At 52.1% G+C, this 13,869-nt stretch overlaps 1 protein-coding gene across 1 annotated transcript in view; it reads left to right on the top strand.

Moving 5' to 3' along the window:
* Positions 1-13,869, top strand: part of KSR2 (kinase suppressor of ras 2) — an 81,200-nt gene that overhangs the window by 18,687 nt on the left and 48,644 nt on the right. Inside the window, exon 5 of the mRNA XM_087768762.1 lies at positions 12,523-12,704. Coding sequence (XP_087624888.1) covers positions 12,523-12,704 — 182 coding nt within the window. The remainder of the gene's footprint in view (positions 1-12,522; positions 12,705-13,869) is intronic.

Genomic DNA, 13,869 nt, shown 5'->3' with positions numbered 1-13,869 from the left:
TGCCTGGCACAGAGAAAAAGTGGCTTTTTGAGGCTGTCATCAGCTAATTCTTATTTTATGGCAGTGTCCACGCAATGCACGTGTATTGTAGGGTAGTTTGTTTTTAGTGTCATAACTTCTGTGGTGTCCGAGTCCTCTGTGCTCTCTGCAGGAGGGACGTTTCCTCCTGACCTCAAACGTGAAATGGAGCTCATCCCTGAAAAATTATTTCAAGCCTTCTCTGATCAACCCTTTCTGGTTTTAGCTGTGCCAGTGGGCTCTTGGTTTGCTTCGGATCGTGGCTTCCTCTTCCCTGTATTGTGTCCCAGCATGGACAGAGGTGGTAGACCTGCAGAGCTGATAGTCTGGGGACACTGCTGGGGACCCCAAGTGCTGGGTGGGATCTCCTGGGGTGATTTTGGGTCTAGATTTACCCCCATACCGCCTCTTTGCAGACCGCTTTCTGGTGGAACCCATCTGAAACCCTCCCAAGAGGGAGACCAGTGTCCCTCAGGCTGATTTATCTCCTCACCTGGCGTGCCCCATCTCCAGATGGGGTGAAATGGGCTCTGGGGAGCCAGGGATGCCCTTGGCAAAAGGAAAAAGCTCTCTCCCTGTGAGCTGCGGGTCAGAATTGATGGAGGGAAGCTGTTGGGGTGCTGAAAAGCTGCCCCCACAGATTTTTCCGTCTCAGTGCAGGCACAAAAGCAAACCACCGCCATATATCTGGGAGAGCATAGCAGCAACCAGGTCCTCTCTGGAGCGAGGCCACCACATACCAACTTGACTTGTGATGACAGCTTGTAAGTTTGCTTGTGTTCTGTGTTTTAGAGCTTATTTCTCGGGTTTAATCCATTGTTTTTGTATGCTGAAATTTTCTGAAGCAGGGGTTAATTTTTTTGAGCTTACAGCCTCAGATTTTCCTGCACAGAGTCTGTAGCTGTTGACCGTAACTCTGGGGTACGGAACATTACTCCGAAAAAGATCCCCTGCCTTCCATAAATCCACAATCCATAAACATCTCGCGAATGGTCTTGAAACGGAAACAAAACATTTAGAGTGGCTGATAATATAATGCCCATTTAATACCTCATGAATTCCACGGGCCATTTAAATCTTTCATGGATAGTTAATGATTATTCATCAGCAAGAAGTCAGAAAAAAACCCAAACTCTGAACGGGAGGTCTTAAAAATACATTAGTTGGGGAACAAAAGTCAAGCTAGATAAGAGCGAGCTCAAGAGTGTCTGTTAACCCTTGGAAGGGTGCGTATAAAATAGCCCTCTGGAGGCAAGATCTGCCCAGGGGTGTCCTGCCCCAAAGTGGTGGTTGGGTGGTCTTCATCCTTAGACTCATGCAAAGTGGAGGTGAACCCAAAACCTCATCCAGTTCCCAGCTGTGGTTCCTTTTGCCACTCTGGTGTCTGGCCAAATTCATGAACTCTATGGCCTTCAAAGAATAGCCTCCAGCAAACAGCTGGGAAGGGAGGATCAGAGCGTATCGATGGTGAATTAAAGCAGTGTGACCTGACATGGCTGAGCCCCGGAGAAAATGCTGAACTTTCCCGAGAGCTAAAGTGAAGCAGCTGCTGGAGAGGACATGCAGTTTTTGTGGTGTACCTAGGTCAGGTCTGGGCTGGGAGGAGGCTCCTCCAGCTCAAGGCAGCTTTATTTTAGGTAAGTTTTCAATGAGGTCTCCTTAACCTGTATCGTTGTGATCGCATTCAAGGCGTGGATGCAGATAGGGTTAGGTGTTCTGGTGGAAAAGGCTGTTTATCCAAAGTCTTACAATGGTTCTCTTCCTTGCCTTTAGCCTTGTTGACACAGGTGGTTTTTTGGTACTGTTTTTCAAAATCAGGATGAGGATATCCTGGATGGATGAAGTCAGACGTGAAGTTCAATCTGATCTGGTGATAGAGCACGTACTCATTTTCTTCTTTTCCTTTTCCCTTGTATTATTTCCCACTCTGAACCAACTCTAACTTGTCACTTTCTCTGCTGTGGGGTTGGCTTTTTCCATCCCCTGTAACAGAGAAACCCCTGAGAACAGATTATGTCCTGCGGCACTTGGCCAAGTCTAGTGTAGGATCCTACTTGGGGCATCTAGGCAGAGAGGTGAAAGACTGAGTCATAAACGTGCAGAAACCTAGGACCAGAGGTCTTCTCCACCGTCCCCACCACACCGAGCAGCCTGCAGTTAGACTGTCCCTCAGAGTTAATCATCTACGCTGGTCTTAAATGCTACTGAGTGACAGGTCATTTATTCTGCTGCTCTGCAACCTTTATAATAATGACATTTTCCCTCATATCAATTCCAATCAATGCTTCTACCAGGTAGATCAATTATTTGATATTCTGCATGGGTTGGATTTGATAGAGTGGCATCGAGATAGCTCTTGTGCCTGGTGTCTCTCTGACATTTCCCAGGCTTGGAAAGGCAGGTGAGCTCTTGGCTTTGGGGATGAGCAAGAGATTGATGTTTACAGAGCAGGTGGATGCAGTGGGACGCTACCAACACATGCAAATAATCCATATGCAGCATCTTCAGCGTTGTGTTATTTATCCTGTATGGTGTCCGAAAATGTAGAGACCCACCTGGTACTTCTGCAAGGGGGAGAGCATTGAAGTGAGGGAATTTGGAGAGCAAAACAAGCAGCATCTCTCTTGCTGTTTCCAAATAATCTTTCTGATTAATCTCGGTGCCTTTGATGGTGAGTCAGGGCTGTGGAGTTTTGCACAGGCCCTGGATTGTCTCCAGCTCTCTCAAAGTATGGTCTGCACACCACGTCTTGACAGTGATGGGTAGCCTCCGTAACAAACTGGCTCTCTGCTGCAATTATCCCATGGCTCTGGGCTGCCGTTCTCCTTAGGTATGTCATTAATGTTAATTACTGCTGTGGTATTCCATCAAGAGGAGCAGGAGCTTTAACATGCTTGGAGGAGAAACTTTTCACCATGTCCTTTAATGAGAAGTTGAGCCTCCTTTCGCCACTTTGAAAACAGAGAGCGTGATTATGAATTTAGATAAGGATTAACGTCTTGGTGCGGGGGGGCAGGTGAGAGGCGGCAGAGCTCTCTTGCTGCCAGCACCATTGCCTGATTTGCCACCTCCACGGTGTCCAAGCAGGAGGAGAGGGCACAGTGAGGGCAGGTGCTGTGGGCAACATCCTGGAGCAGTGACCGGGAGATGGATTGATCACTGTTGGTCATGATAGGAGGACATGCTTGAGCTCTTCTTAGCTCTCTCTTCCAGCTGTAGCTATGCAGGAAGGACATGAAGCAGCTCCTCTGTCCTCTTCTTTGTGGTCCGAGAGGCTGGTGAGCACATTTCATCACCATCCTGCAGGCCCCCAGTGACCCACTGCTGTGGCCAGCCCAGCGCCCAAGCAGGTGGTGGGTTGGCCAAGTGCTCTGGTGGCTTCCTTGGCAATAATGAAATGAAAACTGAGAAGATGCGGAGAGCAGGCTTCCCAAAAAGCCATGAGACTGCTCTGACTTTTCTCTTTCAATTAAAGGGCTACCCAAGCCCACCATGCATCAACAACCTTGGATCCAGAGGCAGCCTGCAAGCAAACCACAGAGAAAAATTGCCCCAGGTCTCTTCTGAGATGAAAGGTTTGCAGAACTGTAGTTAGTGTAATGAACCACCTCCTCAGGGCTTTCCAGCCGTGAGCAGTCCATGTTTTTCCCTCCAGTGGTGTAGTTTTTGGAGACTTGCCTCCCAAAACAGATCCAGGTGTGTGCACGGGTGCCTGTGCCATGCGAGCGTTGCTCTTCTTGTGTTAATGCAAGTAGTGTAGGCAAGTGCTTGAGTTGATCACATCTCTTTTCTTAGTTGAGTTTTTCAAGCATGGAGATGCTGGTGGCTGGGAAATGGGGTCTTATACCGATGGAGAGTTCTGTGGTCTTCAGCCTACTCATTCCTCTGCTATGAGGACAGACTGAGAGAGCTGGGGTTGTTCAGCCTGGAGAAGAGAAGGCTCCAGGGAGACCTTATTGTGGCCTTTCAATACTTAATGCAGGCTTATAAGAAAGATGGGGACAGACTTTTTAGCAGGGCCTGTTGCGATAGGGCAAGGGGTAACGGTTTTAAACTACAACAGGGTAGATTCAGACTAGACGTAAGGAAGAAATTTTTCATGATGAGGGTGGTGAAACACTGGAAGGGGTTGCCCAGAGAGGTGGTAGATGCCCCATCCCTGGAAATATTCAAGGTCAGGTTGGCCAGGGCTCTGAGCAACCTGATCTAGTTGAAGATGTCCCTGCTCACTGCAAAGGGGTTGGACTAGATGACCTTTGAAGGTCCCTTCCAACCCAAACCATTCTATGAGTCTATGATTTGGTGGGGGGAAAAAATGCCCGGAGCTGACCTGCCTGGCTGAGGTAGTTTTGTCTAGGGATGGAAAAACCCACTCATCTGGGTGCAAATGAGGGACACCCCAGGGCTGAACCAGTGTGGAAATGGCTCCAGCAAAAAGACTCAACCTCGCCATCGTTGGTTAGCCACAGCCGGTGGTGCTCATCCACCACTGCCCTTGTGTGTCCCTCAAAGAAACGTAACGGTGGAAACAAAGAAAACAGAAGGGGTTTAATGAGAAACAGGACCTGCTTCAGGATCCTGGCAATTAGCTCCTCGAGCTCCTTCCACGCAGCAGCCTGCGTCTGCTCCGAGCGTTGTTCCTGCTGCCCTCCTGCAGCACTGTCTCATTGGTGCACAAGTCTCAGGAGGGCAAAAAAACCTGTTTGGCTCGAGCTCCCTTCAAAGAATTTCCCAGCTTTATAATTTGCAGCTGTAATAAAAAGTTACACTTTGTGCTACGAAAAGAGAATAATAGATCAGTAAGACCTGAACCTTAAAATTCAGCCATCCAGGGAAGCAGAGACAGGCACTTGGATAAATATTTAACTGTCGAGGCTTTGATATGAAGAACCTGCTTTTCCTCTGGCTTTTCCTCTGGCAAGGAGGGGTTTGTTGCCTCTTACGGTAATGAGGAGGATAAATGTAACATCTGGTGGATATTCTCTTTTTTTTTTTTTTTAATATCAAGCTTGTATTGCATAGAGCTTGTTCAGATCTGGGTGTATAATGAAGAAATTTCGTCTGTTCAGACAGGTTCAAATAATCCACTGGCTTTACCTGTGTGTTTGCCTTGAACCCTGAAAATGCTAAAGCAGCCGGTGCCATCCTTGCTGCACGGGGAGGGATGCGCGACAGCACTGGACATGGATGCTGTACGTTTATTCTCATGCATGAAAAGTGACCTGGTGCCTCCTTTTCTGGCTGTGATGGCTCTAGCCATGGTAGTTTTGGTCCGAGCTCCCCAAGCCTGTTGGTTTGGGGATGCTTGTGCTGCTTGGCCAGGGAAGCCGCCTGGATTTTTGTCTTTTTTTTGGGAATCCCTGAAGAGAGCAGTTGGGTTTTGCCAGCCGTGTGCCAACACAGGAACCCAATAGGAAGGGAGCAGAACTGACAGCTCTTCTTGCATTAAAAATTGCAAGAGTAAATTTGTGGCGTTCCTTCTTTTTTTTGTCATTGTGCATGGATGCTGCTTGCTTGGGACAGAGGCGACTGCCGAGGCGTGGGGGAAGCACTTTACCTTCTCCTTCCTCTGATTTAATACAGAATATTATGCAATTAAGCCAGTCAAAAGGCCATAAATCTTCTGGGCTGAATCCTGACTGAGGCTGTGCACTTCAGGCCAGGCAGCAGCGATCTTTAATCCTTTGCAGAGAGCTAACTGAAATACCGATGAGAGGAATTTTTTTTCGTTCTATTTCCCTTTCTTTAAAAGAAACGCTTGCATTGAAATTGGACTGTGCTGGAGAGGAGCAAAGTGGTGAATAAAACATAGTCTGGCGCAGTCAGCTGCAGAGTCAACTCACCTGTTTTGGCTAAATTTTAAATTTAAACCTCTCAATTTTTTTTATTACAATAATATTGCCAACTGACAACAAATGCCTGCAGAGCAGGTAGTTATTTACCCGATTTCCATCTTTTATTTAAGAAGCGGGCATGGAGAAGTGAACGCCGCCGGGGTGCAGGGGACCGGTTGGCGATGCTTTGGGATGCCCTTTGGGATGGCTGCGGGTTGGCTGTAGCCCTGGGCAGAGCTGTATGCCAGGAGCATCGTGGGGCTGACAGCCCTACGGCCATTGCATCTCCGGTCCCCATAACGTATAGGTTCCCCCCTGCTCATCCTCATACACCAACTTCTGCTGGCAAGCGCTCGTTTTCCCAGTGCATCCCACTCTTCCAGCCTGTGAATCACCCGGGGCCATCCCAGCTGCTTTGTGCTTGTGCACAGCGAAGCTCCATGCATCCTCGCTGGGTACCTTTCTGTTGGGCACCCTATAGCATCCATACGATCCTGGCTCGCTCTGCGAGCCTGCCAGGCTTCAATGCGTGTAGAGCCTTGCTGGGGATGAAAGGAGTGACGGGCCCTTTGTCCTGGGTGTCTGCTTGTGTTTTTCACCGCCTGTTGAAACCCTCTATTTTTTTTTTTTTCTGAAGCTGGTGATAAACGTTTGACTGATTCCCCAGAGCAGGTGGGGATGAGCCATTCAGTCTGGATTGACACCTAAAGGGATTTGCATTAAGCGCTTCAAACTAGCTGGGCTATTTTTTTTTTTTCTTTATTTGAAAACCATCATCATATATTTAGCAAATTCTTGCATGAAATTATCTCCCTAATAGTTGACGTTTACCTCTCTGTGTGTGGAATTGCTCCCAGCGAGCAACGCTGACTTTCCCAAGCATCCATGTCAGCCTGCGGCAGAAATGAGCTCTGATGTGAACTCTGGTTTTGGGGGGTCTTGGGTGGGGGGTTCTGTGTCTGGTGTCCCCCCCAGAAGATGCACAGGGAAGGCAAGGATAAAAATGAGGGGTGTTTTGGGCCATGCAGAGAGTTAGGGGACCGTGAGAGGTAACGGAGCGGAGCAGGCTGATGGGATGCTGAGGAGGGTTTGCAGGTCCAGGAGCAGCAGTGGGGCTTGCAATGTGGGAAGGGCTGAGAAGTGGCAATCTTGGAAAGGATTTCGGGAGCCAAGGGCTGTGTGGGGCAGGGTCCAGCCCTATCTTGCTGGCAGGGAGCCCAGCACTCCTGCAGCTTGGTGCTTGGTGCTTGCAGAGCCTTTGGGGTTGCCCGGCTTTGCAGGCTCTTGCAGCGGGGATGGGGCTAGGACGAGCACGGAGAGGGGACCTGAGGCTCCTGGAGTGGCAAAAAAAAAAAATAGTTGGGATGTTCAGATTTGGGGATCTGCTCCGAATCTGGCAGGAAAGGAGCCCTTGTCCCCACGGTGGCACTTTTCCTGCCATCCCTTGCTGTAGTTACCCCAGGTTGTGCCCTAGATTTTGGGGGGCTTGAAGCCTAGAAATGGACTACGTGCGGTCCTCTTTGCTCCCCACAAACCCTTTAAAGCCAAAATAAAAAATAACTGGCATATAACTAGATCCCCACTCCCCCTGCCTGGTGCTTCGCAGCCTCCCCCAGCGCAGGCTGGAGTCTCATTTCAGTAGTTGTCCAGCTGTGACTGGAGGAAAATGGTCCTTCCTGGGGGCTGGGAGGTATCGCCACCATCTAAATAGCCCTGTCCGCAGCCCAGTGGCTTTGCAGAGCTGTGCTGTGCTTTCCCTTCTGTCGCGTTTGCTTCTCTATCAGCGTTTCTGTATAATCACCGGGATGTTTTAGCGCTCGCCTTTTCCACTCCCTCCAGCCAAGCAGCTGGAGGCAACTTGCCAGCTTCTGGAGAGGTCTGAAGTGGTGCTTAATGGGGGGATTATTGCGGCCAACCCCCCTGAGCATCGAAGCGAGCCCGGCTCGCATCGTGCGCTGGACTTTGCTGGTTCTTTCAGATCTGGCTGGGGCTCGTTTGTCTGAGATCCCCAGCAGCGAGCTCCAGCCTGGCCCCCCTCCAGGACAGGGGGGGGGTCTGCTGCTGTCTCGGGGCTTTATCCCTATGGAAAATTGAATTCAGTTGATGTTATTCCTTGTTTTTAAAAAAAAAAAAAAAAAATCCCTTTTTGCTTCCACTGTCCTCTCTGGGTTTGGGAGCCTGGTAGGGGGGTGATGCCTGGAGGAGCCTGGCACAGAGGAGGGGGCTCCTCCTGCCCCCCGAGTGTGGGGTCTGGGAGCTCTGGGCCGTGCTGGGGCGTTTAGGCTGGGAGGACCACGATGCATTTCCAGCACACGCTTTTCCCACCTCGTGCAATGCTGGCTTGGGTAAATGAGGGAAAATGGAAATGTTGACCAGAGATGTGTGAAACCGCTCCTGGGAATTGGAAGCTGAGGCCGGCAGTGGTTAGGAGGTAGAGCCTCCTCGGCCCGGGGGATTTACACCCTTATCTCTGCTTACCGCCTGAAAAGCGAGAGACCTTTCACCCCCAGAGCAGAAAAAAACTAATTTAGGAGCGGCTTAGTGCTCATGGAGGAGGAAAGGTTTTGCAGTGGGGCCGGGCTGGCGCAGCCCCGGCTGCGTCTCTCCCAAAGCATGGTGGCCACGTCCTGTGCTGGGCTGGCACAGTCACTGGCCAAAGTGCGTCCCTCTAAGAGCCCAGAGTCCTTTGAGTTTTACCGATTGCCCTGTCGGTAGGTTATGGGGAGGGGGCTGCAGCGTGTCGTCCCTGTCCTGGAGCTCCTTTGGTGGGCTGAGACAAGCACCGGTGGTGCAGGAGCATGGCGTGGTCTGAATGGTTGGACTTGACGATCTTAGGGGTCTTTTCCAACCTAAATGATTCTATGATTTTATGAAATAACATTCCAAAAGTGCCTCCCTAGGAACCCTCTGCAAAGCCCTTGGGGAGGATGCCCTGATGGGCAAGGAGATGCTTCCCACGGGGATGGTTATTGCTGTGGCTGGCCTCATCCTGCACCCCTGCTCCGAACCCCATGCGGCAAGGCTGCTGTTTGACCTTTTTGCGCAGGCAGTCCCAACCGGGGCTTGGTTTGCATGGCAGGGAGGGGGTTGCTCCGTGCCCCGCTGGCACCCCGGGTGCCTTGTCCCCAAACTGGTGGTGGTGGCCTTAAGGCTGCTGTGGAGTGGCTCTTTGCAGAGAAACAGAATTGTGTCACCTCTTGGGATGTCTTTGCAGTTTGCTGTTTGTGCCCTCTGCCACTTGCAGGACTTATCCTCCAGCTTTTGGAACATTTACCAATGCCTTTGCTGGAGGATGGGGTGGGGGTTTGCTCCCTGGGTGCACCACCCAACCATGCACGGTGCTGGGACACCCGTGCCAGTCAGGGGCAAAACCAGGGGGAAGCCAGCAAGGGGACAGCCCTGTTCTCTGCAACCCAGCCATGTGCTTGCCTGGACCCTGCAGCTCCTCCCGGGCTCCCAATGGGTGCTGTGGGCTCTGTGGCTGTATCCTGCCCCGGTGCTGCTCTCCTACAGAGGGGCAAGCTGCCATCGCAGCCTGTTCAAACAGGATTTAAAGCTTGGGAGGGCACCGAGCGCTTGTGCATACCCAGGGAGGTGAAGGTGCAGGTTTGCTCTCAGTCACCCAGCACCCCAGGGACACCTCGAGGGTCTCTAAGAGTTGGGACGCTGCTGTCCCTAATGGTGGGGTGCTTGGAGCAGGATACCTTGTCCCTGTGACCCCCCTGCAGCAGGGGACTTGCCGGGGTGAGGATGCTCCTGCTGCAGCATCCCATTCCTCTCCTTGGTGGCAAGGAGGCTTCGGTCTCTGCTGCCCGTCTTTTGGGACAGGGAAAGGGTTTGAAGCAGCCGACCCTTGCTGGTCGCTCAGTTGGATCGTGGTGTTTGTGTGTATTTATTTATTTATTTATTCCTGAAGAAACAGGGAGAGAGAAAAATCTCTCTCTGTCCAAAATCACTCATCCTTCCTAATAATGAGAGCTGTCACCAGCCTTGCTTGGCGAGGAAATGATGCTCACAGTAAATATTTGGTCTGGAACTGATTTATGGGTGGAAAAAAATGAGATTAGTGGCTAATCATTGTGTTGCAGGAAGCGCTTTGGGCCGAGTGCCCGGGCCGAGCTCGCGGGGAGCTGGGGCCATGCCCGTGCTGGGGGAGCTGCGCTGAGGGCTTCGGTGGAGTCGACGTGGTTGTGCCGCTGGGTTGGGTTGGGATCAAGCAGCACCAATGGAGGGGTTGGACCAGCTCTGGGGGACATCAGGCTTCTTCTCGCTGTGGTGCTTTGCAGATTTGCTTTGAAGACTGGGGGTTTAGGGTCAGGGGCAGCTCAGGACCCCTGGTAGGGCATCACCTGCGGGGCTGCCGGTGCATCATACCCCCATGGGCTCCAAGCCAGGAGGGTTGTGCTGTTGGCCCCGGCTGGAAGCAATCACCTGCCCCATCCCCGAGCCCAGCGCACCCAAAGAGGTCATTACAGCCACCCTCAAGGCAGCAGCAGCTTTTCCTGTGCGAGGAAACAATTAGCTTATTAGAGGGGGGGTTAATTTTCTTCTGCTAAAGGGGGCTGGTGAGTGCAACACGGTCATTTCCTATGGACTGGCAGGGCCAGATGCCCCTGGGCATGTTGCTGGGGCCCGAGGCAGTGGGAGGTGCGTGGCCCCAGGGAGGATGGCTTGCCTGCGGGCAGGGGCGGGTGTCTGAGCACGAGTCCATCTCTGGTTGACGTTACAGGAGCGATGGCAGCAGAGCAGGACCCGGTGCCTGCGCGTAAGCGTAGAGGTGTTTGCAGGAAAGCAGCGGTTGGACACAAAGAGGAAAGTTTTGAGAGAAAGCAGTGCCTGGGTTTATACTCTCCTGATTTCCACTGTAATGGGGCTCACGGCACTGCACAGCATTGCACAGCTCTGGTTTGGTTTTAGGGCCAGATGCTCTGGGTTTCCCTCCTGGGCTGTGGCAGGACAGGCTCAGCTGCTGCTGTCGCAGAGGTGCCGTGATGCCATTGCCTCCCTCTCTGCTCCCATGTTGGTTTCTTGCCTAATTCTAAAAATATAAGCAGGAGCTGAAGACAGTGGGTTAAATTAAAGGCTGTAATTCAGTTGTGCATCGATACTAACTGTGTCACCTGTGAGAAAACAGTCTCCAGCCATTCGTGAGCTGCGCTGCTGGGAGGGCAGGGCAGTCCTTGATGACCATGAGCTGTCACATTGCCTGCTCTGTGCTTGGATGGGCATCTCTGCCCCAAATCCTCCAAATCTTCAAAAGGGCTGAGCTGCCTTTCCCGGAGCCTGCTTTGGGGCAGGGCAGACGATGCTCCTCTCCACCTTGCACTGTTGGAGTGTGGCCAGGGTGGGAGTGGCTGAGCCAGTAAGGCTTACAAGTGCCAGAAACCTGCAGCACAGCCCCTGCAAGCTGTCGGTGTCTGCGTTGCAAATCTTTCAGGTTTGTGTGCTGCTTTTGGGCTCATCTGAGCCACCAAAGTGATGGCTGGTCCTTGTCACAGCGCAAGACAGGTGGAAAAATGGGCTGGTAAGTGAGGGGTGGGTGTCTTGTACACCCCTGCTCTGCAACGTTTTGTTTTTGATGAACCTTTCCCAGTGCTTAGGGTTGTCAGCACCACAGTCCTGTGCCTCGGTGAGCTGTTCCCCAGGTTTCTGTTGGGGCTGCTCACAGCGTTAGCCTTGGGTGACGTGCTCCGCTGCAGTCCACCCCTCAGTTGTACTCAATTCCCCTGCTTGGGCTGTGAAATGGATGTAGGTGACATTAAATGACATTAAAATTGGAGTGGGTGCTGAGTGCTGGTGGTCTGGGTGCCAGTGCCTCCCTTCCAGTGGGAAGGAGCCAGGACCAGCACTGCCATGATGCACAGACAGCAGCATCTCTCAAGCTTAGAAGCACTGTGAGTGCCTAAGTCTGCTTTAGGTGCTGTAGCAAGCAGTGTGAATCTGCTCCGTAATCCCTCCGTGCCTCAGTTTCCCCCATTTGAAGCGGGGCTGGTAGTAACGACCAGTGTTTTGGGATGTGGATGAGCTCTGTGTGATGGCTGCCTTGGAGATCAAGCCTTACCCCATGCTGGCAACCTCTGAGCTGGTATAAAGAGGAGTCGTGATGGGCACGGCAGCACATCCAGCCCTCCTGGCCCCAAATGGGACAAGGCAGTTACCTGGGGTCTTGCGCAAAGATGTTCAAGGACTCGGACGTTACCGCAAGCATGCCTTTTAACCATCAGCGAGGTCCATGAGGGCGGATTTGTGTTGGAAATCTCTTGGGCTGGAGCACTGAGGGGTGATGCAGCCCCACAGAGGGCTGGCGGGCAGTAGGTGATTTCGGGGTTGCAGTAAAGCCAGCAAGGCTGGGGGTGATGGGGCTTTTGGACCAACTGACCCTCTTCAGCCAGGTTTTGCAGGAAGAAGAGCTCTCGAATGCAATGTGTTCCTTAATGAAAATTGCCTTTTTTTTGATGATGGGGGGGGACTGAAAGTTCTTGGAGGGATACGGGTCTAATTATCACACAAGCTCATGGGGTGGTGCAGCACCTCCCCGGGTGAGCAGCCATCCTATGGGTGCCACCGGTCCCTTGGTGCATTGCTCCTTCCTCTCCACCTGTGAGCAAATCCCCCCCGATTTATTGCCCTTCACTTTTCTCTCTTTTTCTCTCCTCCTTCTTCCTTCCAGAGTCAAGAAGAAGAACAAGCCCTTGAACCTCAAGATCCACAACAGTGTGGGAAGTTGTGAGAACATCCCTGCGCAGCGTTCCCCGCTGCTCTCCGAGCGCTCCCTGCGTTCCTTCTTCGTGGGGTACCCGCCTTTCCTCCCCTCCACCCCTCCTGTCCACACCGAAGCCACCTTCTCAGCAAGTAAGTCCAAGTGGTCCCCTCAGGTCCCCCTTCCGTGGGGTGGGTGGTGTTTGATGCCAAGCAGAGGACGTGACTGTGGGAAATGCGAGGCATCCGCCTGCGTGTCGATGGTCTGGAGGACATTGGTTGAGTGTTGCGTAGTGAGCACAGCCCTCGTGCAGGTGCCTTGCACCAGTGTTTAGAGATATGTGGGTGCTTCTGAGCAAATATAAGCCTGGAAACTTGATTATATATGTTTGTATATATACAAAACCACTGTCATATTGAATATTGATTTATGCAAAGAGATATGCTCCCCTATCGCGATAACATGGGTGCAGGAGGGTGGCTACCGTCATTTGGAAAAGCCATGAGCCCTTCCGTGCTGCCTGGGTTGGTGCCGCTAGTTGGCTGTCACTTGAGAGTAACTTTTCCAAGGGTTCCTTTGTAAATCCAGCCGTGGTTTTACCTTTGGGCAAGGAAGCTGCTTTTCAGACCTCTCCTGCTTGCAGGGTTTGGAGCCGATGCAGAGTCTCGAGGGAAGCCGGCCCCAATGCAGACAGGTCTGGTGCAAACCCCACGGAGCTTGATCCCAGCAGCCGGCCCCGATCCTGCCTGTGGGTCTGCCTGGGGCAGTTTGCCCTCTTCCAGGAGATGCTGGTGGTGGGACTCAATGGGTGGGTTTGGGTCAATGAGCTCACCCAGGGCGTTGCTGCTGGCTGAGGAGGAACAGCCTGACCCTTATTTCCTGGTCTCGGACTGGCGCCCCAATGAATTCTGCAGGAATTGAAGCTTTTACAAGCCAGGCGTGGCTCTCAGCTGAAACAAAACCCTCCCAGAAAACGCATGGCAGCTGCTGGGAGCGATTTGCATGCCAAGAGCTGTCGTGGGGAGGGTGAGCTCCCCTTGCCTCTTGTTGCTCAGCTAAAAACTTCCTCCAACTCCATATCCAGGCTGGTTTTCTGCCATCTTCCCTTCCCCAGACTTTTCCCCTGTTTGCTTTCCCAAAATGTGGTCTTTCTGGCTCATTTTGCATTCTTCCAGTCATTCTTACTGCTCGGCTCTTGACTGACAAAGGGGTTTGTGGGCAACGCCCCTCTCTGCCCATCCAGGCCCCTGGCACCAGCAAGTTTTCCTCCTTGCCGTACTTTTCACCGGTGCGGGAGGCAGCACCAAGACAGCTTCA

Source organism: Nipponia nippon, unplaced genomic scaffold (assembly GCF_047370975.1).
Source record: "Nipponia nippon isolate SJK-2023a ecotype South Korea unplaced genomic scaffold, ASM4737097v1 scaffold_30, whole genome shotgun sequence".
Classification (NCBI taxonomy): Eukaryota; Metazoa; Chordata; class Aves; order Pelecaniformes; family Threskiornithidae; genus Nipponia; species Nipponia nippon.
Note: the sequence above shows the minus strand (reverse complement) of the source record. Positions and strands in the feature narration are given on the sequence as shown.